The sequence below is a fragment of the Toxotes jaculatrix genome, chromosome 1, assembly GCF_017976425.1.
Source record: "Toxotes jaculatrix isolate fToxJac2 chromosome 1, fToxJac2.pri, whole genome shotgun sequence".
NCBI classification, from domain to species: domain Eukaryota; kingdom Metazoa; phylum Chordata; class Actinopteri; family Toxotidae; genus Toxotes; species Toxotes jaculatrix.
The window spans coordinates 31513402-31540492 of record NC_054394.1 but is presented as its reverse complement, the minus strand read 5'-3'; the positions used below and the strand labels follow the sequence as shown (position 1 = coordinate 31540492).

Below are 27091 nucleotides of genomic sequence, written 5' to 3'. Positions count from 1 at the left end.
AGCGGAGGAAGGAAACTCGTCGTCCTACCTGTCTGTTGTCTGTGTGGGATTTAAACAGGCTGCTCTGCTGGGCTCGTCCCCGGGGGGCTGCTTCGTTTTTTGTTAAGAAGTCTTGTATTAGCAGCAGCTGTGTAGTGTGCACTTCACCACACAGCTGCTGGTGGTCAATCAGCTGAGTGGGAGATGATGGAACCGGCAGACGAGTGAGTTTGCACATCAGTCACGTGCAGTGGTACAAACAGCCGAACAGCGTTGGTATACGCGAAACCCGGAAACTGTGCCGCCGGTAGAGAGGAGCAAAAGCAAGGGGATGTAAACAAAACAGAAAACATTTGACTGTGATTTATTTTTTGTAGTGTTTTGTAATGTTTTCTGCTTTTGCATTTCTTTCAGTGGGGAACAAATCTTCAAGTTGACTTTAATCAGGCAGTGAAATCAGTGGAAATCAGCAGCTTCCTGAGAAACGGTAGCAGCTTCCTCTGAAAGATGAATTTGAATTTTATTGTCTAGATTTTTAATTTTAACACTGATTAAGGAGGAAAATCAGTGACTTGTATTTGAAAGGTTGCTGGTTCGAATTCAGCGACGACCCTTTTTTTTCCCCCTGGTTTTAACATCGAGCACACGCAGCAGATCAAAGTGCTTCACTGATTTTACAGCCTGATCCTTCAGTGTGTCTGTGAGATGGAAATCGACTCATCCTCAGAGTAAAGACACAAAACACAAGTAGGTTTACTGGAAGAAGTTTGGAGGGGATTGCATCACAGGATTGGGAGTTTGCCTCTTCCTCTTGGCATCAACACCACTTTTCTGTATTGTCAGAAGTGTCTGTCCTCCTCCTCCTCTCCTTTCTTCTCCTTTCATCATGTGGCTGAACGAGGATGCGAAGCTCCCTTTTCCTTGCTTTTTCTTCCTCTTCTCATCCTACTCGGATTTGGTTCTTTCTCCCCCCCCTCGTCTCCCTCTCTCTCTCTCTCCTGTGGGTTAATTACTGTGTGTTGCTGCTTCCCCCTCATTCCTGTGAGTTACATAAAGCTGAACTCATTAAAGCGAAGCTGGAAGTTTTGCCGTTCTCTTGTCATGACAAGATTTCCCTCTGATGGCACACTGGCAGCGAGGCAGACTCATGGCCATTAAACTGACCTGAGAGCTGTCGAAAAGACTTTACACAGCTCGATGTTCCTGCTGCGTCCTCAGCTGAGGTCCTGTATGGTGAGCACCAGGATGGTAATAGGACAAATACAAAGACTGTCAGAGGGAAGTGTACTACAGAGGAAATGTATGACTGACTTACTTTATTTTGACATTTTGAATTACAAAATAGGAGCCTTTATATTTCTGTCTCATCAGCAATTAAAGGCTTACAGGGCATTTAATGATCATCAACAGGACGGGCAATAAGAAAAACGAATAAATAAAAATCTGACATAGACCAAACTATATTCATTTTTTAGGACATTTCACTAATCTTTGCTTCTTTCATTGTCAAACACTAGAAAATATTCCATTAAAAAAAACAGAGAATATGACACAGTAAGGTGTGGGAGGTACTGAAGTACATTTACTTGAGTATTTCTAATGTTTTCATTTTACTTTGTACCTTTACTCCACACTACATTTCAGAGGAAAATGTCAGAGTTTTCATAAAAAACATATGATGAGCTTATAAAATAAACTTAAATGTTATAAACTACCATTAGTTGTAATTAACTCAACCACACCTCAGCTTCCAGCTCCTGAGAAAATCATCTGACTTTTTGTGTTTGCTTGATGCTCCAGTTTCTTCAGCTCGTCACAAACTGTCTGCTGATTGGAGCTTTTTATTTTTTCAGCCTGCTGCTGCACTTTATTGATCCCCGCAGGGAAATTGCTTTGGTACAATTTCTCAACACAGTTAGGAAAGAGGAAGTAAATAAATAAGAAAGTAAAAACCGAACCTAAAGTATGTTTTTTTTAAAAATGAGTCACTGTGGTGACGCCTTTCACAAACACACTATTGATATGAAAATATTGAATCTAGCCGTGTTAAGTCTGACTCAGCGGGAACCACTGACAGTTTGTGTCCGCACAATGTTCAACACAATGTGGAACATCTCACCTGCTGAGGGGTTTAAGAGCCTGCAGAGAGTACCAGTGAGTCAGTGGGTTAGAGGAAAGGTGAGCGACCGCACAGGTAAGCGCACAACTCGTGATGCTTAAAAAACTGGATACTGCTAGCATGCCAGCTAGTGCTAGTTGGCTTAAACATGCTGTTTGTTGTTTGGTGTAGCACGTAGCTCAGGCAGAATGCTGGTTAGCTTAGCACACATGTAGCATGCTAATTACCTTAGCAAGCTAGTTGTGGTGAATAGAAGTGGGTGTTTTTGTTGCGTGCTAACAGGAGGCAGCTGAGGGTGAGGGTGGCTGTTGCTCGGTGTGTTGCCCAGCATGTGTCCGATGGTGGCAGGACAGAATCGTTCCCATCTGTCAGAAAATCAGTTAGCATGTTTCCCAATATGTCAAACTTTTCCTTTAATCAGAGGCCAGTCGAACAGCATGTGAGTGAAAGTCTCATTTTTGTGGTGGACTCCTTATAACTACAGTTGTGTGTGTGTGTGTGTGTGTGTGTGTGTCGGTGTCGGTGTCGACCTCCTCTTGCTAATAGCCCCCTCTGCGGGAACTAACTTGTCCACAGCAGGCTGCCGTCAGCTGCTCCTCTGCAGCAGAAAGCAGTAAAAAAGAAACCCCGTTGTATTAGACATTAGGTTTTAGCTTTGTGTACATAATAAAGTAACATCAGGTACATCCTCTGTCTCTCAATCTGTGCCTTTACTTTGAAAAGTGAGTACAGTATACTCCGTGTACATGAGGACTTTTGCTCAAAGGGCTATGTAATAAGTTGGGAGACATGAAAGAAGTCAGCTCAGACTTTAAGTCCCTCATATGGTTTAATCTCCAAGCTCAGGCAGGGAAAACAGCCGCAAACCAACATAAGAATAAATCAAACTTCTGTGTAAATATATGTTTACACTTATATTGATGTGCCTGCTGCAGTTTGTGTTGTGTTCATCAGTGGTGGAATCCAGCGTTACTGCATCCTCTGATATGACCTGAATGCTGCATGAAGCCCTTCACTCTCTCCCCCTCTCCCCGCTCTCTCTCTCTTTCTTCCTCTCCTCTCTCCCCCTCTCGAGGCTTGACCTGCTTTCTTGGCCTTCCTTCCCCCCCACACACGCTGACGGAGGGAAAAGAGGAAAGAAAAGGAGGAGCTGGTTTTATTAATTACCTCATTAATGGAGAATGGGGAGCTGGTTTTGTCAGGACTTGGAGAAAGGAGGGAGGGAGGGAAATCATATTCAGTATATTCAATGGGATTCTTATCGTCAGGGGAGACACGGGGGGGTGAGGAAGGGGGAGTGGAGGAGGGGAGGTTAACCTTGACACAGATATCCTCAGTTCCGCTGGATGGATGTGTGTTGATGTGGAGCATAATGAAATTAACTGTTCAATGCAAAAATAGACTGAATTTACAGTATTTAAAACACAGATAGTCAAGAGCTGATTGGATGCTGGAGCTGAGTGTCACCGTCATCTGTTGCCTGGTAGATTTCTGTGCTGAGAGCTAACCATTGGTCTCTTCTTCTCTGCTCTCTCCTCATGCTCTCTGCTGATTGGACGACTGCTTCCTTGTCTCAACACGCTGATGTAAAACCAGGTGAGCACTTCTCATGTCGTCTGTCTGTTTTCATCCAGCAGCTTTATTTTTTTCCCCCACATAAACAGTGTTAGTGACAGGGTGGGCTGTAGATGAGGTTTAGCAGGTCTTTGTATTTCAGCAGGTCTCACATCTGTGTGTTTAATTCCTGAGTGGACCAAAGTGGACTCTGTCAGTTCGGATTATGTGTTTGTCACAAGCATCACGGGCACAGACTCACAAACACTACAGTACCCATGAGCTTCGGCTGCAGCGGAGGGGTGAATCTGAGATGTAGCACATGTAAAACGCTTTTTGTTGCAGTTGGAAACAGAACGTGATTAAGGCTGAACGATTTAGCGTTTTCTGATCGAAATTGCGATTTCAGACAACGCGATCACGTGATCGCCAAAGCTGCGTTTTTTTGCAGTGCTCCTGACTGACCCAGGATCTGCTGTGTCAGCTATTTTACACATACATGCCGTCTCCCTACCAAGGAGGGAGTTGTAGGTTTCAGCAGTGAGGATCACCTCCGTGTTCAAAAAGCTGCAGTTCCTCGGCTGCCGCTGGGGGCTGGATCCATAAGTGAGCAATTCTCCATTGACCCCCATGTTAAAATAGCCAACTTTACAGCCTAAAAAAACATATTTACAGCCTGGTACATTTTTTCTTTTTGGTCTCTATTGAGTTTTTAGTGTTATTTAGGCTTAAAATTCGTACATAAGTTAGGGCGTGGTTACGTTGAGTGATTGCCCTTTAGACAGGCACTGGCAGTTAGCTCTTTGCTAAAGCATCGGCTGGGCTAGGCGGCTACATCCAGAGGCCTCCGGCTACCTACCTGTTTGTTTGCCAATGTTCGGATAGGTTTCTGTGACAGTATGGCTTGTTGTAGTGCAGACTGTACTAACCGACCGTCGAAGGAGTCTGTGTCGGAGTGTTTTCGGTAAGTAAATTTCTCACTATTTTACCTGGATGTTTGCGCTAATTAGCATGTATTAGCATATTTTGCCGCTGGCTTGTGACTTCATTGCCGATTTCTGGTCGCTGCTGATACAGATAGAGGACCGGAGCAGCTAATGTTAGGAACGCTGCTGCGGTGTGTTCCGTGCTCTCAGAGTCCGTTTATTGTGTGAATACTAGGCTGCAATTTTATTTGGTCTCATTTTTCTGTTTAAAAAGTCCGACATTGCATGGACAGAGCAGCTCCGTCAGTCAGCGGCTGTTGTTGTTTGTGTGCTGCTGTAACTGTAAGTGGATAGTGGATGGAGGCAGCGGTGAAAGCCGGTAAATATTAAATATTGCTCCGAGCTCAGCGGGCGGGTTCTCGGCCGGCTGACCCGTGGAGTAACCGCTTCTCCGCCAAGTACACTCCCACTAAAATCCAAGATGGCGCAGCTCCAACGCCCATGGTTTGGTCACAAAACCGACTCCCCGAAACCAATGGGTGACGTCGCGGGTGCTACGTCCATGTTTTATACAGTCTGTGCTCCCTACCTGCCGAGCTCACCGACCAGAAGCGGCATGCTGCCCGTGGACAGGTCGCGCTAACGCCATCAGTATAACCTGCTTTACCCGCTGCTTCATTTCTGAAATGGCTGAGTTACGCCATTTAATCCCCAACAAAAGCAGCACGTCGGTCATTTGGTAGTATTTCGGGTTTGAGGCCGCAGACGTGCACCAGACCTTTCCAGCGGAAACGCAACCAGTTTATACCGACACCTGAAAAATCACCACAGGTATTTGCATGACGAAAAATAACTGCCATTGGTCAAGGACTTCATACAATGTACATGTATGCTTCTTAAATACATTTGAAATCAATTCTTAACTTTAGTTTTCATTCTTGCATTAGAGTAATGGCGTTTAATGTTTTAATGGTATGATGTAGTTTTCTGTCCTGTTAGACCTTTTCCTAAAATCGTTCAGCTGTACCATAGATCCTGAATTCATCCAGAATTTACCCACAGTTTAAAACACAGTTCTTAATCCTGTTAACTGGTAGTTTAACTGGGAGAGTTTCATGCCAGTCAGAGAGTAGATGTTCTGTCGGTTTATGAGTGAGACTTTTTCTTAAACTTGGTGATTTTATTGGAAAATGTATTTCTGCTGTTTTCTGCTGCAGTTGCTTGTTCATTTGTCGAGCATCGTCATGAGGCTCTGCTGCTGCTCTCTGTCTGTTTAGGTCTGTTCATGCTAAATATTCGTTTTTATTCTGTTACTGTTTAATTTTAATTTAATTATTTTTTTTCCTGCACTCCTGTTACAAAATACACAACTGTAATATTTGTACACACAGAATTGGAAGGCCTTGTGCTTTTAAAAATGAATAGATGGTCAGGGTTGAGTGAGGAATGAACTGGAAACCATCACAACCAACACAATGACCCCCCCCCGGTCTGTGTTAAGGCCACTGTTTATTCCAGGTTTCAGGCCTGTGCATCTCTGCCTCTGGACACAAAACACATGCGATTTTCTTTTAGTTATGTTCTGCACATCGTACCTCTCTGCTCATTTACTGCACTTAAAAATAAAAAAAAACACCCTGACAGTGTATTTAAAAAAACAACAAAAAAACACAGCTGTCCAACCAAACCCTGATCATTTCAAATCCGATGTTTCTTCACTGGACTGGAACGATGGGTGCAACAGCTGAACGGCGCGCGATGCTTAATTCATGGTATGAAATCGATGTTCAGGCCCGTTTCTGTCTATGTGATCTCATTAGCCTCAGTGGGCGGCCCATGGCGGTGAGAGCGTCGCCCAGGCCTCGCTGCTGGGACGGCCGCCTTCCTCTCAGCCTCATTGGTAAAGCAGAGGCAGCCGTTAATCAATGTTACAGAGCGGTGGTGGGGGGGGGGGGAGGGGGGGAGGGGGGTTGACTCAGATAACTGGTTGGAACAAAGGAGGATGGCATCAAATGACTGACAGCAAGGTGGGCAATTACAGGCTGATGTGAGGATTAATCGATATCTTTTCGCTTGATATGAGGGCAGGAAAATGAATATGTATCGACTGTGTGTGTGTGTGAGCATCAACGTTAGTATTGAGTGTGTGTCCTTCTTTCCTTTCTGTTTGGGTATATATTGTGAATGAAATGGATGCTGCTCGTCTCTGTAACAAGATGTAAATGGGCCATAGCTCAGTCTTGGCAGCTGCCAGGTCTGATTCGAATGCGAGAGGTAGCGGGTTCATCAGTCTTGTCGAACGGCTGCAGATGTCTCCCTGACAACCACGAAACTCCATCAGAGTCCCGCTGAGCTCTGCACAGGTCTGCGGCTGGTAGAGGAGCTCCTCTCCACGCTTTTTCTCTGTGCTCCCATTGCTCTTTGTTGAGTCTAGTTATGAAGTGAGAGGAGACACTGGTTCCAGAAGTATTTTTATATGACTGTAATATCCTACTTAAAAGTTTTATTTTAATGATCTCCTCAGTATAGAAATACAAGCGTCTCTGATTTATTTATTTGTTTGTTTGTTTGTTTGTTTATTTATCTATCTGAGAAATCGTGATTTTATTATTTGGTTTGCGAAGGCAAATGATGCGCGGGTCTATTTTATTTTCTCTGTTGGTGAAGTCAGATCCCATAAAGCTCCTTCTGTCTGTATGTTGTAGGCTTATGAATTATATCTGTGATGGTGAGGTTTGTAATTTGTCCTGATCTGCGTCCACTGTGGTCAAGGTTTGGTTTCTGAAACTACTCGGCTAAGGTTTGGAAACGATGGTGGTCATGGTCAACGTGTCGGTCAGAGACAGGTGTTGTGAAACTATAACTTCATGCTACGTCTGAGAGAAGAAGTTTGTGTCGTGACCACAGGCTGTCCTCACAACTCAGTGATTGGATGTTTCTTATTGAAATGCACCTTAGTCGTAGTTGTCTTCTCTCGTTCAGTTGCGCAGTCAAACACACAGACTTGTCCGTCTGATCTTTAATCAAAGCTGTTTTCTAACACAGTTGTTGATCTTTTGCATCGATGATTGAGCCACTGTCACGTTGTCAGTCATCTAACTTCACCTACACAGTCTTTTACCTCAGAACCTTGAGAAACCAAAGTAGCTCCCTCAGAATTGCAGCTGTATTCATTCAGACTCAGATGCAGAAAAACATAAACTGCTGCATCGGGTTCAGACTCAGGACGCACTATCCTCAGCCAAACTCTTTGTCTGGTCTAAAAAAAAATCTTGACTGCTTGTGTTGCTTTGCTGTCCTTTTCTGTTTCCCTCCCTTTGCCTCTTTGTCTACATCTGGTGGTGAACTGTTCAAAGTGCTGGAGGCCTGCTGAGCTCGTCAGAGTCCTGAGCTGCTGTCGTGGATCAGACTTCTAAATCCTCCGTTTCCCTCAGCTGACTGTGTCTGTAGTTATTGTTGTGGTTCATTGTTACAGTCGCCTCTTCAAACTTCACCCCGTCCCCACTGGTCTGAAGCGAGTAGAAACAAACAAAGAGGATCCTTAGTGAGTAAAATGTGCTCGGTCGTGGTTCTGTTTATAGTTGAGTTAGCTGGAAGGTTCCTGTCTGTCTGCCGTTTTCCTTTAGTCTCTTATCTCCTTCCCACTCTCCGTCCTTTCCCTCCGGTCTTTCACACGCATCCAGCTGCATCATGCTTATTATCTGCTACTGTTCATGTCCAGTGAATCAGGTCCACACGTTGTCCGGAGTTGCTGCCCTTTCACGCATGCGTCACACAACAGGAGGGTGTCTGCGTGAGACGTGTTCTCACCTTCTGGAGGTGCTGCTTTTGGTTCAGGTGAGGGGTGGAGCCTGGGCAGAGCAGGAAGCAGGCTGTGGGTTCTGTGGACAGTGACCTGCTCTATTCACACATCGCCTCAGTCGGACGTTACTCAGGCTTCGTACTGAGGAGCTGGCAGGTTACATCCGTTTAATATCTGGTCCAGCTGATTCTGAGGCTTGTGTTCCCACATACGGCTCCTCTGGGTGAGGTCTCGATAAGTTCAATGTGTGTGTGTGTGTGTGTGTGTGAGTGTGAGAGTGTGTGTGTGTGTGTGTGTGTGTGTGTGAGTGTGAGTGTGAGTGTCTGTGAGAGTGTGAAAGCAGCTTTTGATTTCTCTGCCTGAAGTGATGCAGAGGACCAGCCTCTCGACCCCTGGCTTCACTCTGTGGTTCTCACCACAGTGTGTGAGAGAGTGTGTGGGTGGCTGAGAGTGGCCTGCAGGTCCAGGCCCCCCGAGCACGGCATGATGGGAAAGGTTTCTCTGTGCCAAAACACCGAACCGACAAAGAAAAGACGTTGTCTCCCGGCAGGTCCTGCCTCCTGAGCTGATAATGCTTTGACTCCACTCAGCAGAAGAGCAGATTCATTCCGGTGTGTTTGGTCGGTCTGACAGCAGATTTCAGACGCCTTTCCTTTTCCCGTTTTAGGTTTTTTCTTTTTGGTTTTTATAGCTGATGCTAGTGAACCTGAGCAGGACTGTGTGTAGCTGCAGGTGTGTTTACACGGAGCCTGCTGTTCTGATTATAATGGGTTTAAAACGTAAACACCTCAGAATAAACAGAATAAACAGAATAAACACTCTGTGTTTTCAGGATTTTTGACACATTCATTGTCTTTCTGCAGACACTTGTCACATCATAGGAGAAAGTTTCTGCCTTTTTCAGTCCGTCTCCTGTAAACTTCCCTCCCCCTCAGAGGAAAGTAAACAGTGCTAACGTGTCGTTCTTTGGAAGCTGAAGGACAGATAAGTAAAGTAGCAGCTGTCTCCTTTGAAATATCAGAATCCCAAACGTCAGGGTACAGTTTTTACTCCTGCTGGTGCAGAAACATCCTCATCCACCTGCTCTACATGTGCTCATAAAGCAAACACAACATGCAGCAGACACTGGAAGTCACTTCCTGTGGAGCTGAGCGGCCGCAGGAACTCGGCCGATGAATGAACCCAACAAGTCTGTCAGTGAAAGTCAGCGGGATTCGGATGCTTCCTTTAAAATTCTGCTTCTGTGTGGAGTTGCATGTTCTCCCTGTGTCTGTGTGGGTTTCCACCAGGTTCTCCAGTTTCCTCCCTCAGTCTAAAGACATGCAGAGTAGGTGCTCAGGTGGAGTGTCAGCCTTCCACAGGTGTTCATGTGTTTATCCACATACCTGATAAAGAAGCAAGTCTTTGTCACGACCTGTAACCTGAATGTTAAAGAACCTTGTCAGGCTTTGACACAAGCTCGGGTGTTGTATCGTAGTGTTTGTTGTATTTGTCCTGATGTGGTGCACCACTCACGACTGACCGCCGCGGCTCAAACCCCTGAAAGTACCTGGAACTTGAACGGAGTTTAATGTTCTGTGCTGTGGATACGGGCTGAAACCTGTCCAGTTTCTGTCTCTCATATATTGTTGTTACATTCAGATCAGTTGTACAGATAATTATTTTATTATTATACATAAATTTGTCCTAAAAAATAAACATCCCACAGACCCAGGCAGGCAGTTCAGCCCGGTGAAAAGTTTGTTAAAACTGAGCGGTTGCATTCGTTCTCTGTGCTTATTTAGTCATTAATGCTGTTCTTATTAGTGCCTTCCAGCTGGCTATGCTAATTCATTCAGCTCCTCGGGGAACTGTTGTGTCTGTGGTCAGTTCCTCGACACAATTATCAGCTGGCATGTTGGTTCAAATTAGTCGAGACGACAACAGAACAGAAGCTTCTGCTTAATGTCCAACAGGACTCAGAGAAGGCAGGAAAAATCTCTGTAAGGTTCAGTCCGACCTTGGTTTTTACTTTCTGCTCAATGCTAACAGTAATATTGTCACTCAGCACAGACACTTGGGAGGTTCCTGCATGGTTTAATGGCACCACAGAGACAATTCACAGCTATTGTTAATCAATATTTCAACCTTGTTTGTGAGAAGTCTTAATTTTTTTTCTCTGGTAGGTCAAAAGCCACTAAATACTACAGGACCCATGAGCTTTGTGGGGAGATGACTCCATGAACAGCCATGAAATCAAAGAACATAAATATCTGGAAAACACTGCACCACAGCAGCTTCATCAGTCCAAAACGCAGCAGTTTAACATTGATCTTACAGGGCTAAAGAATTTGCTGCTGTCTTATTGGACATTTCTTACAGCAATGCTCTCTGGGATTTGAAGTTGTCTTGTGTTATAAAACTGTTGTGTGCCAGCATTGGTTTCCTGTCTCTGACTTTTTTTGTGGTCTTGGTTGGTGGTAAATGTAGAGTTAATCATTTAAGAAGCTTAATTGGGACTTTGGAAGTAATTCAGTTTCAGAGGCACAGAGAGAGAACATGGGAGGTTTGAGGGGGAAGGAGCCGAGGAGGACCAGGGGTCGAGTCCCTGCTGCCGGTCTGTGGAGTTCAGAAGTCCTGTGGATTATCGATCTGATTCAGCAGAGAGCGGCCAGCTGATTGAGGGGAGGGGAATCAATGAAACTCAGTGGTTTAGCACATCAGGTTAATTTGCCTTCTGAAAGGTTTGTTTCTGTGGAGCTCAGCACTCACTGCTGCTCAGAGCTCACCTGTCAGTCAGCATGCTCCCATGTTCCAGTGCCTTCTCCTCCTCACAGGTACAGTGTGTGGAAACGTGACTCTACCATCATCTGAGCTTTGTGAAGATTTCATTTAGGCCTCATTGGTACAAAATACTGAAGTATCAGCATTTATTCATCTGGGCTTCGGCTCAGGTTCGATCCTCGTCACCCATCTATTCATCAAACTCTCGATACCTTTAACTCGCTGCCTTAATTTTCTGCCGTTTCCTGCTCAGCCTCCTTCCCCCTGATTTATGGAGGATGATCCGGCTTCTCTCCATCCATCCCTCCCTTCTGTTCCTTCAGGAGGCCTCTTCAGTGCCACTCATCACATGTATGAGTGGATGTGTGTGTGTCACACACCTGCATACCGAGCAGCCTGCACAGGCCTTTCTTAGCCCCGTGTTGTGGTAAGCTGTCGTCCTCAAGCTGCTCTGACAACAAGATCAATGAGGCCTGGTGAATGTCGCTGAAGATGCCATTTCAGTTCAAACTGGAGACATAAAAGAGCCTCCAGGCTGCTGTACCGGCCCACACACCCCCGCTGCTCGCGGCTCCGCTCGTCTCTCTGTGAGGGAGATCGCCGCGGGGAAATCACCTTTCGAAGAGTGAGACGCTCATCTCCTGTGAAATGTAGATGCAGCTTCAGGTAATGAAGAGCTGCATATGCGCTGTGGCATTTCCAGTGCCGTCTGCAGACCTTCAGTACAAAGTCAGCTGTACTCCCTGGTGTCAGAGCTTTGATAGAGATGGATGGAGCCATTGTGGCTGTAATAAGGTAAAGCTATAGAGTGTTGACATTTCTGTTACAGCCACGTCAGGCGAGCTCTCAGAAGTACACACTGAGAACGAGGGTCGGGAGCTGGTTTTATTTTATGTTGTGTAAAGTGACAAACAACACACAGCTGAGAATAGCAGTGAGAGTTACAGGTACATGTGTGTGTGCAGACAGTCATCACCGATCACACGCCGATCACACGCCGATCACACGCCGATCACACTGATCACACATCGTCCATCCTGGTATTTTAAAGTATTTTCATTGATTCTTTTATATTTGTGTTTGTATATTTTGTGATGAATGTTGTGCTCTAACCAGTGTCCCAGAGGATGATGGGTAACCTGTCTCTTCACTCCTCCGTCCTGTTATGTCCTGCTTCCTCAGCTTGGATCAGACAAACTGAAGAAATGTCTCCACATGAATTTAATTTTAACAGATTGAACTGATGTGTTTCAGGTCTCGTGAAGCTGGGCGTCCACTGTGTCACATGTCAGAAAGTCGCCATAAAGATTGTCAACAGAGAAAAGCTCAGCGAGTCTGTTCTCATGAAGGTAAGACAGTTACCTGTCCATACATTCCTGTGCCGCCTGCAGGTGCTTCAGGTGTCTGAGAGGCGTTCCGATCTGATGCTGTTGTTCTTGTGTTTTTGTTTTTAATTCAGGGATAAAGCTCCTGAAATGAGGTCATTTCATGAAGGTTCTTCAAATATAAAGTTCTTAAAGGATTAGTTTGGAGGTTTTTATTATTGTAAACAAATCTCATGAAAAGACTAAAAACCACAGTGTGTGAGTTTAGAATCTGACTTCCCCTCACTGCCCATGTCTTTCAGAAATATTTTCAGTTTTAAAAAAGGTTTTTCACAAACATTTTTCAAACAGAAGAAAATAGTGTTTTTGTTAGGGACTATTTTCAGCAGCGGATTAATCACATTTAGTGCTGTAGTGAGTGTTTGTGGCGGCAGGATGGCGTGTGTAAAATACAGTGTGTGTCTGTGTGTGTCTGTGTGTCTGTGTGTGTGTGTGTGTGTGTGTGTGTGTGTTTTGACGGTGATGAAGCAACATGTCGCCCAGTGTTTCAGTGGTTGGTGTAAAGGGTGGAGCTCTGTGGCTCAGAGGGATCAGAGACATCTCTTCCAGATCTTTCCGTCCTTCAGAATCACCACCATGACATGTTGTCACTGGTTCACCTGCATGTTGAACACAGCTGATCCCGGGTCAGCACAGAGCAGGTGTTTGGACTTGCAGCATAGACAGGCTCCTGGTCTCTGTTGCTCTTGTTACTGTCACCGCTCCAGCGTCCGCCCACGCCTCCAACAAACAGCTGGATGCAGCTAAAACGGGCGGGATGAGTCACATGTACGCGGCAGTGAGGTTGACTCATGTTCAGCCGGTCGGTGTGGAGCAGAGTGTGAGAGACACGCATCTCTGAGCTGAGATCTGGAAGATATTAAAGGATCAGTTCATCCAAATTATAACTGTAAAACCTGTTTCCTCACACACCTGTAGGGGGACGTATGTCGTCTGTCTCTGAATATTCTGTGACGACCTGTGACAGTGGAGGTGACTGGAATTTAGTTTGTGGTTCTAATGTTGGACACGACAAAGCAAAGCGACACGTGGAGGATCTGCCTGATCTCAGTCACAGACGCCTCGTTTCACAGACATGGAGAAGGTGTCCTGAGTCTCTGAGTCTGATGTGACAGCTTCCATTACAGCTTTCTCCTATTATACTCTCTCTCTGTCTCTCACACACACACAGACTGAGGACACTGTCAGAACATTTCTAAGTGTATAATTAGCTGTGCCTGGTTTACTGTCATGTAAAGATATTTTTGACGAGACAGACTCATCACAACTGGTTTATTTAGCAACAAGAGATTCACAAAGGATAAAGTGTGTGTGTGTGTGTGTGTGTGTGTGTGTGTGTGCGCACTAACGTCTCATGAACGCTGTCACGAGAACTTAAACATGAGACGATGTCGGTGGGTTTCTCCCACGTTTCTCACCTTCCATCAGATAATCACCGATCAGCTCGCCGAGCTTCTGATTACATGTGAGTAGAGGAGATGAAGGCGGCAGATGCTCGTGTTCCTCTCAGCTGAAACCATTTTTGCTGCTCTCCTATCAGAGCTCTGCTTCTCTCCATCTGCTGACAGTGTTGTGTGCGATGCCAGCCGTTCCCTCCTCTGCCTGTCTGTGGGGGTGGGGGCGTGGTGGTGGGGGGGGGGGGGGGGGGGTGGGGGGGGCGGGGGGTTGCCCCGGCAGCTTCCTCTAATCTTTCCCGCCTCGGTCTTATTTTAGAAGATGCTAGGGCCCTGTTGTCATGGCAACAGGCAGCTATTGGCTTGAGTTATGGCCATTGTGTTCTCGCACAGCGAAGTCTCGCCGACCACCTAAAAACATATACAAATAAATAAGAAAAGAAGAAGGCGGCGTTTGACGGAGTCGTATGTTTAAAACATGATGTTCACCTCCGCTCTGCTCCTCCTGCTTCAGTTGGCATTTTGAAGAGACCCTGTTTGGTCCCGTTTTGTTTGACATTTTCAGAGAACTGCAGGTTCACTTTCTTTTGTTTCTCTCTCTCTGTTCTTTTGTCGCCTCTTTTATCTGAAGCTTCGTGAAGCTTTGGGTGTATTCTGCCGGGGTTTTGCATATGAATGTGTCCTCTGTTCACAGTACAAGACACATTTACATTTCCCTTGTTCATTGTTACACATGGAACCTCTTAAAGAAATAACCCAAATCATTTCCATATAAATACATTTTGTTTTCTTTTTAGATTTTTATCCACGTCTGATACGGTTTACGTCCAGGCCTCACAGTTTGTCCGCTGCCTGAACTGAACGCTCACGCTGTTTGGTTTGAAATGAAGGCTGCACTGTCTTCAGATGCTAAAAACCTGTCTACGTTTACCTGATGAAGAAAAAAGGGATTTGTGACTCTTGAGTTTAGCGTCGTTATAGTTCTGACACAGGAGACCGGTCTCGTACCACCTCACCAACCATGTTTCCCAGGCCTTCGCAAAGTAGCTGTAACAATCACTGACCAATCAGAAAGCACCATTACACAGTAATGTCAACCTGCTGGTCAGGTGGTCGTTTAGGGTTCATCCTCTGAGCACCATGAATATTTCAGCAGAGTGGACAAATGGACGATCAGACGGACATCGCTGTCCTTACAGAGCGATGCTCTGAGCTCGGCTGGAAATCCTGCAGCTTCCTGTGCTGCTGCTTCCTGCCGACGGTCTCTGCCTTTGTCATGTGTTAATGTGAACACGTGACACATGACGTGTTAATGTGAACATTATCATACAAACATGCGATTACGTGTCCAGCTTTGTGTTTGTCTCTGCAAGCTTTCTGTATCCATGTGTGTGTGTGTGTGTGTGTGTGTGTGTGTGTGTGTGTGTGTGTGTGTGTGTGATTCCTGGTGAGATGAGCAGCCTGACATTTACAGCTCTTCTTCAGAGATCAGCACCTTACATGGGCGGCAGCTTCACCCCGCCTGGCACCCAGATGTCAAACCTGGCATTTACAGCAGAGTCTCGCTGCTGCTGATGGAGAGTCTCATTAGGCAAAACGCAGGCGGAGCGTCGGAGCTGCTAGCATGAGCAGCAGAGCAGGCTAACAGACGGAGGAGAGCTACAGCTCAGTCAGAGACTCGTGATCGGGGGAGAAGGAGCTAGAGTACGAGCACACATTTCATTTTATTTGAACAAAACGGTCTGAATCAGTGTGTGACTCAAGACGAATTCATTCATTTATATTTATTATGAATTTATCATTTGTCAAAACAATAATTATAGATTGAAGGAATGAATGAATTATAATAGAGACATTTTATGTTTGCTTTCAGACATAAAATGCTGATTTAAGCTTCGCATAAAGTTGCAAAAAAAGCAGAAAAATAATAGATTTTGTTGCTGCTGAGACTGAAGCATCCAGTGAAACCAGAACCTCTGAGCTAAAAGAGGAAACCAGCTGTGTATGAGACACGGTGACACAGAAGGTATGGATTGATTATTGGAGGTTTAAGATGCTCCTGAAGACAGAAACAAGTTTCCCTGTAACCGCATGTAGAAACAGAAATGAAGAAATCCTTTTATACACAGGCCTATGTCAGTGTGTGTGTGTGTGTGTGTGTGTGTGTGTGAGATTAAATCTCTTCTTCCAGTTGAAGTGTAGCCGATTGTGTGTCTGAGCTCTTCAGAGGTCGAACACAACCCTCTCATGCCTGACCGGACTCATTTCATCTCCTCAACGAATGGCTGGTTGTGTTAATGGTGTCAATACTGACTTAACTGTGTTGATTCTGTCCTGTGTGTGTGTGTGTGTGTGTGTGTGTGTGTGTGTGTGTGTGTGTGTGTGTGTGTGTGTGTGTCAGTGTGTTGGATGGTGATGATGGAGAAATCACTTGTGGTTTGAGGAGCAGCTTCATCTCTGATCCATGTTCAGTTACCCTTTTTTTAAAAAGCTGTTTCATATATATTAATTTGCATTTAAGCGTGGATACAGGGGATGATGAGTGTTCATGTCTGAGAGGTCAGAGGTCAGAGCTGATGATGATGGAAGCAGCACGTGATCCTGATTTGTTTTTTAGTTTTGCTGAGTTGTAACGCGTCCACCTGATTCGTTCCTTTAAAGTAACGGAGGAGCGTTTCTGTGGCCTCGCGGCGTTTCGGACGTCTCTGCTGCCGCCGTCCTTTTGAGCGACAGCGCTGTGATAGAGTGGACGACAGATGAGTGAAAGGATACTGATTGCAATCCACCGCAGAAGAGAGCATCTGCCCTTTTCCCATGATTCAACGCTGACCTTAATGTGCTCTTTGTCACATCAGGCAGACCCCCCGCCTCCACCCCGCCCCCCCGTACGACTGCTGTTAATGTCTTCAGTCTGATGCAGTCGCACTCTGAGGAGGCGGCTGGCTCCGTCTCACTCGTCACCAGACGTATGTATGGGAATGGCACGCCGCCTGGTAGTTACCCAGCAGCACTAGCTGCAGGACGGGACGAGGAGACGCTCCCTGCTGATAGGCTGAGCTGATGTGATGCAGACGTCTCCTGACTTCCTTTCCTCACTTTCCATCTTCTCTTTTCTTTCCTTCTTTCCTTTCAGCTCCTTTCTTTAACCTCTCTTCCCTTCCTGTCTCCTCTCCTCTTTAACTGTTTTTACTTGCCAACTAATTTCCATTCTCTTCCCTTTCCTCTCCTTTATTCTCCTTTCCCTTCTTTCTCTCCTATGTTCTTTCTTTCATTTCCTTCCATCTCTTTCCCTTTCATCTCCTTTCCTTTCGTTTCCTCTTATTTCCTTTCCTTTTTTTCCATTCTGCTGAAGTTCCTTTCTGTGTCTCCTTCCTTCCTTCCTTTTCTCTTCTCTTTTCCTGTCCACTCCTTCCCTTCCTTTCCTTTCGTCCTCCTCCGTCTCCTTCAGTCTGTCAGAGGCCTGCTCTTCCTGTCACTGCTCTGAATGGATTTGTGTTGCTTCATAAAATGCCTGGATGTTCTCTCTCCTCTGCTAAATCACACGAAGCGGTCGACATCAGTTTGATTGCACCGCCGCTGTCTGACTGTGATTGGAGACCAGAACGGGCGGACTCTCCTCTTAGCCCCCCCCCCCCCCCCCCCAGAATCACCCAGACGTCATAGCAACAGATGGCGGTTTGATTACTGCGAAGATGTTTCAGTTTATCACCCCTCGTGCCCCTCGGCTCTGTATCGTGTTTCAATTAAATAGGGATTTTGAAGCAGCGTGCTGTTACTTGAGTCAATCCTCATAATTCATTAACAGGAGCTGTCACGCACGGAGGCGTTGACTGAAGGACGGTGTTGCCATGAGTCAGGAGCTCTGAGCCCCTCAGTGGGCTGGAGGAACAGTGCTATCAGCAGGATGTGAGTGCGACAGGGTCACCCCAGCAGGAGTGCGTTTGTTCCTCAGTAAAAACTTTTTATACCTTCTGACTCTGGGCCAATAGAGCGGAGGAGTGGGAGGGGATATCTGGGCTTTCCTGCTTCCAGAAGTGAAAGTCACCTTCGTTTTTTCTGGTAGACAGTGTTAGGTGAGTCATAGCTGGAGTCACGCCGCAGCTCGGATCAGCCTGAAACTCTCCCAGCTGAATCAAACGATTAACAGCTGTCAGCTGTAGAAAGGCGTTTTCTCTTTTTTTGATAAGAAGACTCAAAGCCCAGGATGGATCTGGGCAAAGATTCAAAAGTAAAAGTCTGTTTCGACCAGTCCTCGGTCCGTCCACAGACTCGGTGTGTTACCTTCTCAGACAGGTTTCTGTCTGTGAGTCCACTGCAGCCTAACGTCCTGTTCCAGACACCGATGTTTTTCACCAGCCATCATTAAAACGTGGCTGAAGCACCGTGTGTCACTGCCACGGTTTGCCCTTTACATAGGCTGATCACAGCGTGTTGATGCTGGCAGCGAGCCGCGTGACGATGTGTCTGAAATCACTGTTCACTACACCCTTCAGTGGCTTTGGCTTCTACATGCTGTAGTTGTGACACTGTGTGTTTCTCAGTGAAGGAGTCGGTCAGTCAGTGTGTCGGTCGTCACGGAGCTGACTCACTGCGAGCGAAGCCGTGTGGTGCTGAGGGGCCTGAGTCACCGTCCATACGGCGGCTGCTCTGTCACAGGTCACCGTCAGTCCTCCCCAGCTGTCTGATTTCACACTCGGCTCGGACTTGTCGCTGTTTTACGTGTCAGAAATTTAAAGGTGAAGTGGAAAAAAATCCGGACAGATCACACTTGGCCAGACTCAGCACTTCACCTGACCCCGACTCCATTGATTCCAAACCACCTGTGAAGTCTGACATTTCCAGTCGTCGCCAGAAATCTCACAGTGAGCAGATTGTTCTGTACTCTGGCTCTTTGCATGGACGGACACTAACTGTGTGTGTCTCTGTGTGTCTCCGTGTGTCTCCTCTCCATACCCACACACTTTATCAGTACACATTATAAAACCAAATGGGTCGTAATCGAGCTTAATAGATGTGGGCTTCGCTGCTCACACAGGGAGGGCAGGCGGCTGAATGTCTGTTTACCTTGTACACGTGTTTAATTAGCCTCTGCCATGCTACGCTGTGTGTACGTGGTCGTGTGAGGAGATGGAAAATGAAGGTAATTAGATGTGATAAGGGGAGGATGGGGCCGCCGCACCGCACCTGATCCAGCTCAGATATGGCTCCGTGTGACACCCGGGAATCCAGAGTGAGACTAGAGATGTCTGAGCCGATGAGGTGAACCATAATGGACGCTTAATATCTGCACACAGAGCAGCTCTGCGTTGTTTTTTTACTGAGTTATTATTGTAATGTATTTATTCAGCGCAGCCTTTGGGAGTGTCAGACGTTCACCTGGACCTCATGCACCAGCAGTGTTTCCTGTTTCCTGTTTCAGGTCTCAGGTCTCAGGTGAGCGGATCAGGTCGGATCTGGAACTGATTTAGAGAAACCTGTGGAAAACATTTGATTTGTAAAACTGGTCCGGACGTCAGGCTGGAACAGAGGAGTGGAGTTTCCTCCGAGCTGGAATCCATTTTTTTTTCCTTCCTCTCTGTTCTCACTGAAGTTTGTCTGTTTGTTATCACGACATCTCAAAAACCCGTGAACAGATTTGAATGAAAATCAGTTTGAAGTTAACAAAGAACAAACTGATGTTGTTGTTTCCATGGATTCAAACAGTCTGGTGGTTTTGCGTGTTTTTCTCATATCGTCTCATGAACTGTTGAAGCTGACGAAGGTACCGAGTTTGTTCTGTATAGAATATATCGGCCAGCACTTTAAAGCTGATGTGAAGGTTGTAGTTTATCCAGTGAAGCCTGGAAAGATCTTTTGTGAGCTGCTGATATTAGAATTCTGTGGTGCGTTCACAGCTGCAGGATGTGACAGTTTGGTCTGGGAAACCACTGGACCAAAGATTAAAGCAAATTCTTTTATTATTTATCACCCGCCAGCCGCCGCGACAGACCTTTGAAGACTGGCAGCTTTGATGGAAAAGAAATTTATTTTCTGGTGTCTTCTGTCCCTCGTCTGGTCTCTCAGATCTGTCACACTGCCCCTGGACGGGGGACGCCAGAGGACGACTCTGACTCTGGACCCGTTTGTCCAGAAAAGTTCTGGAAAAGAGACGTGAGGGCGAAATGAGCTGTGATTGACGGATGACTGTTAACGTTTGTGTGTTCCATCGGTGATGAGAATCTGAAATCAATAGATTACCTGAGGTACAGATCCCCACTGAGCCGACACACACGTCCCCTCATTGATCCATCACAGAAACATGTGTTGGACTGATCTGGGCATTTTCAGCAAACTAATATGGGTAAAGTGGAAACGGGTGGAAACATCTGCTGCTGCTTCAGTGTCAGTATCTTAACTCAGTCTCCTTTATCATCCAATTACACCTTTAAACCAGGAAATATCTGACTGAAGAATAAATCAGTCAGACGAAGAATCTGATTCTGTGTCAGCTCTCGCTGATTTTCATTACTCATCGATTTCCTTTTCTTATATTCTCTGTTTCCTTAAAGCTGCTTTGCCTCACTGTTCTGTGGCCTGAATAAAAAGCATCCTGACTCGTGCTGCAGCAGTGTTGTGTCGAGGTGTGTGCAGATGCTCCTGTGTCTCCTCCTGTGATGCATGTGTACGATTGCACAGAGATAAATGAGGGTTCAGCCTTTGGATCCGTTCATTGTGCAGTACGATGCTCAGGTGAGAGAAAAATATCTCAGCATAACCTGACAAATCAAAAATCCGATGACGATGAAGATGGAGATGATGATGATGAGGGGTGGGTGTACCGTTGTGTGAGTGGTGAAGTGAGGCCTGTGATTGGCTGCTGCTCTCAGACTGCTGTCAGAGCCCAGGACAGGTGACGGTACCTGGTCTGCTGCTCACAGAGAAAATCTCACTGCGGACGACGGTCCTGAAAACCTGAAACATGATTCTGAGCTTTTATGTCCATATTCTAAGAGAGATAAATGTCTGCTGCTGCTCATTAAGTTTAAACACCTCTTCATTTTAACACAGGCATGAGGCTTTGAGCAGCTTCTGCTGTTTAATCCTGGTGACGTGTTTAAATTGTACCATCCAGTACAGCAGAAGATTCTTTCCTGTTTTAATCTTAGATGTTAAATCCCAGTATAGAAAAACAGTCAACATATAACCTGAGTACAAAGATGAACTGTGAGTTTCATCAAATAAAAGCAGGAAGTAAAGATCAGCTCATTAAGCAGTTTGAGTCTGAGCAGAGTAATAAATTCTTTTTACCTGTAATATTTACAAATGCTTTAAAGTAAAAGCAGCATTTCAATGCTGCGACTGTAAATTCGAACTTATTACAGTTTGTTGTTTAACTAATTTAAAATTTATTTTTTTGTGTTTTTCTGTTCAATTTTTTTTTCACATTCACTTGTGTGGTTTTCCAAGCATGATGTGTGTGTGTGTGTGTGTGTGTGTGTGTGTGTGTGTGTGTGTGTGTGTGTGTGTGTGTGTGTGTGTGTGTGTGTGTGTGTGTCTGTGTGTGTGTGTCTGTGTGTGTCTGTGTGTGTCTGTGTGTCTGTGTGTGTCTGTGTCTGTGTGTCTGTGTGTCTGTGTGTCTGTGTGTCTGTGTGTGTGTGGGGTCCCGGCTGTGTAATCAGTCGTCCCGGCTGCAGGTTCTGGTTGGAGCTCAGTAAAACAGGATTGTAGTGACAGTCTCCCAGTTGTCGGTCTGAGGACGGTATAAACGTGTCTGTGCTGTGTTTCCGTGTTCGCTGTAGATGAGGATGATCCGTTATTGTCCTTGTGTAACTGTTTTTTCTCCCTCCTGTGTGTCTGCAGGTGGAGCGGGAGATAGCTATTCTCAAACTCATAGAGCATCCCCACGTGTTAAAGCTGCACGACGTCTACGAAAACAAGAAATACCTGTAAGTACATTTGCCCGAATGCTTTTTTCCTTTTCTTGTGTTACAGCGGTGGTGACACCTCACACAGCACCTCCTGTCCATAGACCCTCGATTCAGAGAAACACCCACAGGCTGAAGGCTGGAGCTGTTTCCGTTAATAAATCATTGTCTTTGAGAAGAGAGAAAAGTTTTCCCTGTCATCGTGTCAGAGTGGCAGCAGGACGAGCCGACATTTCCCCGAGCAGTTTCCCAGCATGCAGCAGTCAGAGCCTCTCACGTTAACCTGCCCCTGCGACCGTGCAGCTTCAGTGTGTATCCCTGTTTTATTGTGTACATTAATCTGCTGTGTGTGGCGGTGGTGCTCCTGTGGCACGGCTTAATACTCTGTTCAATAATTGATAAAGGCGCCGCCGTCAGATGGAGCAGGAATTTGTTTTCTTAATGATGCGGGGACGGGGACGGACGGTCATCATGGATGCAAACCGTTTTCCGTGAAAAAATTTCACACGCGAACATGTTTCTAATTTAAACAGCTCTGACAGGCAAACGCTTGAGCAGATCCCTTAATCTGCTAATAAATCAGGCGGCGGAGGAGACGAGCGGCAGGAGGAGCCGGCTCTTCACGCACAGCGAGGATCAGGATGTCTCCCGGATAAATGAACGGAGGACAGAGATAAAACATGTTAAACCACAGGCACACAAACCAACACGGGCCGAGGATTTTCTCAGGGATTTACATTCACGCGTCGATGTACTGTGGCAACTTCAACACGTCGCAGACAAATACTCTGCAGTTTACGGCTCAGTTATTTCATCTCTGTGGACGTTACTTTTAGGTCCTGGTACTTTTAACGGAGTGATAACTTCTTCTTACGTTTTACTTTTCTTCCTGCATCATGTGGCTGCAGCTTTTTCTGTGACTGATTTTGAATGTAATGAGATTAAATCTGAAAAAAATCTTTTTCAGGAACTGATTCACTTAATACTCTGATATATTTCCTATATACTGAAATAATTCTTTAATTATGGTCCCAGCACTGATTTTAGACAGGGTTGGATAATTTACTCAACCTGTAACCTGCAGCTCTTAAACTGTAGCTGTGAGTTTTTTAAATTCCCGTGAAAAACCTCATTCCAGTTCATCTCTAATTAGATTTTCTGTTCCCACTCTCTTCTCATGCAGGTACCTGGTGCTAGAACATGTGTCCGGGGGGGAGCTTTTCGATTACCTGGTGAAGAAGGGCCGGTTAACACCTAAAGAGGCCAGAAAGTTCTTCAGACAGATCATCTCAGCCCTGGACTTCTGCCACAGCCACTCCATATGGTTTGTTACTCTGCCATCACTGTCCCTCATGCAGCCGACGTCAGTGCATCAGACAGATGCTGGTACACAGCAGAAAGCCCCGTGTTTCTATTGTTTAATAAGTAAAGGAAGAGAGATCAGCATCAGGCTGTGCCTCCCTCCCTCAGCCGGGTCGGTGCAAACCTGCAGTGTCGTCTCCTCAGCCAGCAGAGAGCACACAGAGTTAATGGACAGAAGCTAATTAACACAAACAGACTGACAGGACGACGGTGGAGGTGAAAGACTTTGTTATCTACACGTGTACAACACGCATTCAGTCAGCGCGGCATCAGATTTTATTTAGAGCCACGTTTGGCTCGTTTACATCTGATATCTGAGTAAATAAACAGTAGCAGACACTAACAGTAGTTTGCATAATGCTTAGTAACAGTCCTCCACAGAGTAAAATAAACACACTACAGTATAACTGATCCAACTGTTCCTTAAGTTTTCTGTTCTAACAGTTCAGTGTGAAATCCAGTTCCTGAAAGCTGAAGTGTTCTGTTGTGATGATGGAACAACAGGTTTCCTCCCTCGTTCCTCCTCTTCAGCCTCTTCCCTCATCAGCTGCAGCCGGGGGCGACTTTAGAGGCTCCAGCTCCTCTTGATCTCTTTTCATCTCTCTCTGCACCTTCGGTTCCTTGATGCGTGGCTGCGACGCTGTGTATCTAAGAGCAATTGCACATCAAAGAACTTCTGCCTGTGACTCTCAGCATTAGACGTCAAGTGTTTGGCTTTGAAGGACCAGATTTATCCTGGCTGTGTTTTTCTGGAGGAACCAGGATTGATGGCCTGGATGACTGAGAAGCTTCACTGACAAGTGAGGCTTTGGGTTTAGGTGGAGGTCTTCACGGGCCCAAACTGGCCTGTGAAACCCCCCATGACCCCGGCGTGTATAAAGTAACTGACAGAGTGAGTGACAAACATGGGAGAGTTTAGAAATGAAAGCCGAGCTTTTCAGGTGAAGGCTGAAACAAACCAGCAGCAGGCAGAGAGGGAAGGATGGTACCAAACGATCTGATCCAGAACCCACCTGCAGCCCTGTATGTTCTCTCAGTTCAGGTCAACATCTCAGTCTCTGTCCTCTGTTCCCTGTCCTGTCGTCCTCCAGCCACAGAGATTTGAAGCCCGAGAACTTGTTGTTAGACGAGAAGAACAACATCAGGATAGCAGACTTTGGCATGGCGTCTCTGCAGGTCGGGGACAGTCTGCTGGAGACCAGCTGTGGGTGAGTTCTGAAACTTTGAGCTTTAAATACCAGCAGAGTAACAGAGTGATGTACTGTTTGTGCTCATCCCGTGTCCTTTATTTCAATATTTTATTTTATTTTTTTTTAAATGAATATTCGTCTCGTCTTTGTTGACTCTTCACATCACAGCTGACACCCTGAGTTCCTGTCTCTGTCCTGTTTTCACACATGACTGAGAAACAGAGAGAATTCTGTGTTTTACTTGTTGGAGGTTTAGAGCAACACACCTGAGATTAGCGGCAGTGAGCTGTGTGTCTCGTTGATTCAGACAGTTGTGTAAAGACGCTGTGTCTCTGGAGACAGGAGACCTCTGTAAAAAGGTCCCAGCTGTTTGTTCCACAGGCTTTAGAGAGCTGTGCGGGACTCAGGCTGGTCCAGTGTGTCACGCTCACCACACCTCCCCGCAGGCCAGCCAGTGTTTGATGGAGTCAGTCATGTGGAACCACTAAAGCCCGGCTGCCTACAGTCACTCGTTAGTGCTCCGGCCTCCTCAGGGGGACACGTCAGGGTCACGCCTGTGTTCGCTCTGTCGTTTCCGTGTAAATGTTCTGATGCTGCTGCTGAGAAGCTCGACTGGAACCTTCAGCGTTACAGCTGATTCCTCACGTCAGGTCACAGACGGGTTTTATCAGAACACCTGTGCAACATCTGTCATCGTCGTTGGTTCTGCACTCAGAAACACATCTGGAGAAAACCGATGACTTTGCTTTTGCAGTGTGTGTGTTTGGATTTGACCGAGGCGTGACTCTGAGGAGCGGCGTGAGGTTTGTCAGTTAGTGACCGTACGTGCACAGACACAGACTGATCGGTCTCAGGGTTGGTGCTGACACGGTTCACAGGACGGAGCCGTGTCCATGTTAGGATCTGTCAGGTTCCTCCTTCCACTGCTCAGTGATGTGGACAGTTTCTAATGAAGAACCACTGACGCCTCCTCTTCATACGACGTTAATGGGATTTATTAAACGCCACTCAGCGACGACTGTGGACAAATCGCCTGAAGCGGGAAGGATGAAAATTTGCTCTGGTGTAATTAGATTGCAGTTAATGTATTTTGATACGACTGTGTGTGTGTGTGTGTGTGTGTGTGTGTGTGTGTGTGTGTGTGTGTGTGTGTGTGTGTGTGTGTGTGTGTGTGTGTGTGTGTGTGTGTGTGGTTCAGATCAGCTGGTTTCATACATGAGCGTAGTTAAGTGTGCCGTTGGCAGTGATGGAGTGTGTGTTTACTCTGGGATCTGCGCTCGTGTGGAGCAGAGTTGGGATGGAAAGCTGTTAGAGGAGGCCGTGCTCTCTGCTCCATTTGTTCTGATTAATCCACACAGAGAAACACACACGAGTCTTATCTCTGCTGAGTGTGATGATTCCATTATGAAGCTGTGAATGGATTTGTTGACTTTGTGTCGGTAGCTTCAGTCGCTGATTTCACTTTAACAGCAGGCCTCCTTTCCTCCTTTCCTCCTTTCCTCCTTTCCTCCTTCATTACTTCAGTTTACTTCAGTTTTTTTTTTTTTTACTCCAGTTTCAGCTTCTTTCCATTAGCTCATGTTCACATTTAGAGTTGTTTCAAACCTACGAGGCTGCACAGTCAGGCCCCTGCACACGTGAAGACGTTCCACAGCTGAAAACTAAAGGCGACTCTGCTCACACTGTCGATGCTCTTTGACTCTGGAGCAGCTTCCTGCAAAGTCTCATACAAACAACATCACTGCATCTTTTATCAGCTTCATAATCTTTGTTTCTTTGGCTTTTTCCTGATTTTCAAACCTAAAGTTCTGTGTTTTCACTCTACATCATCTTCATATTACAGCTATTGGAGCATGAGATAGTTAAACAGTTTCACATACTGTTGAGTTGTTAGATCTGTATCAATGGATCATGTTTTGTAAGATAACTTAGATGTAAAATGTACGTTTGTTTCCTCTGAAATGTTGAAATACGTGAATAAATGAACATTAAATGAAAATACTGAACATGGTTCTCACAGTACGGAGCTACAGTCAATCTCCAGCCTCTTTGAACAGTAAGAAAAATACGTTGCATCTGAAAACGTAAAGTTTGCTGCTACATTTATACTCGAGTGAAAACTCCTTCAGTCACTGAGCTGCTTCTTCCGTGTCACATTGTGGTGACGGTGCTGGATGCCGTCATGTTGTTACCCAGCAGGATGAGCCGTCGTCACAGGAGTTTGGATGTTATGTAACATTACTTAGCGAACGACAGCATAATGAACCACATCAGGCCGTAAAGGTCTTCGCTGGTTCTGGTTTCTTCAGAGAGCGTTACGTCAGGTTGTGCTTCACCTGCTCTCTTCTTCCTCAGTGTGCTGGTTGTGGCTTCTGGCTGTGTTCCCTCAGAGTGTGTAGTGTAGTGTAGTGTGTATGTGATGCTTTGTTTCCTGTGCGAGTCCTTTCCATCATAACGTCGTCTTTGCTCCTTTTTCAGATCTCCACACTACGCCTGCCCAGAGGTCATCAGGGTAAGTGCTCTGTCCTGCTCGTCCTCTGTGTCTCTGTCTTTCATACAGTAATGGCAGCTCTTACATCACTGCTCTGTCCTCGCTGCTTTCACTCTGCTCGCTCCGCTCCCCCCCCCCCCCCGATGAGGAGTTAAAATGACAGGATCTTCTGAAACTATTAAAAATATTGTGGGGACAGTTCAGCAGCACCCTGACAGTGGA

At 46.0% G+C, this 27091-nt stretch overlaps 1 protein-coding gene across 1 annotated transcript in view; it reads left to right on the top strand.

The window, feature by feature from the left end:
* Positions 1 to 27091, top strand: part of LOC121185637 (serine/threonine-protein kinase BRSK2-like) — a 77652-nt gene that overhangs the window by 31839 nt on the left and 18722 nt on the right. The window contains exons 2-6 of the mRNA XM_041043953.1: positions 12398 to 12492; positions 21762 to 21847; positions 23010 to 23150; positions 24280 to 24396; positions 26857 to 26890. Of these exons, the coding sequence (XP_040899887.1) occupies positions 12398 to 12492; positions 21762 to 21847; positions 23010 to 23150; positions 24280 to 24396; positions 26857 to 26890 (473 nt within the window). The remainder of the gene's footprint in view (positions 1 to 12397; positions 12493 to 21761; positions 21848 to 23009; positions 23151 to 24279; positions 24397 to 26856; positions 26891 to 27091) is intronic.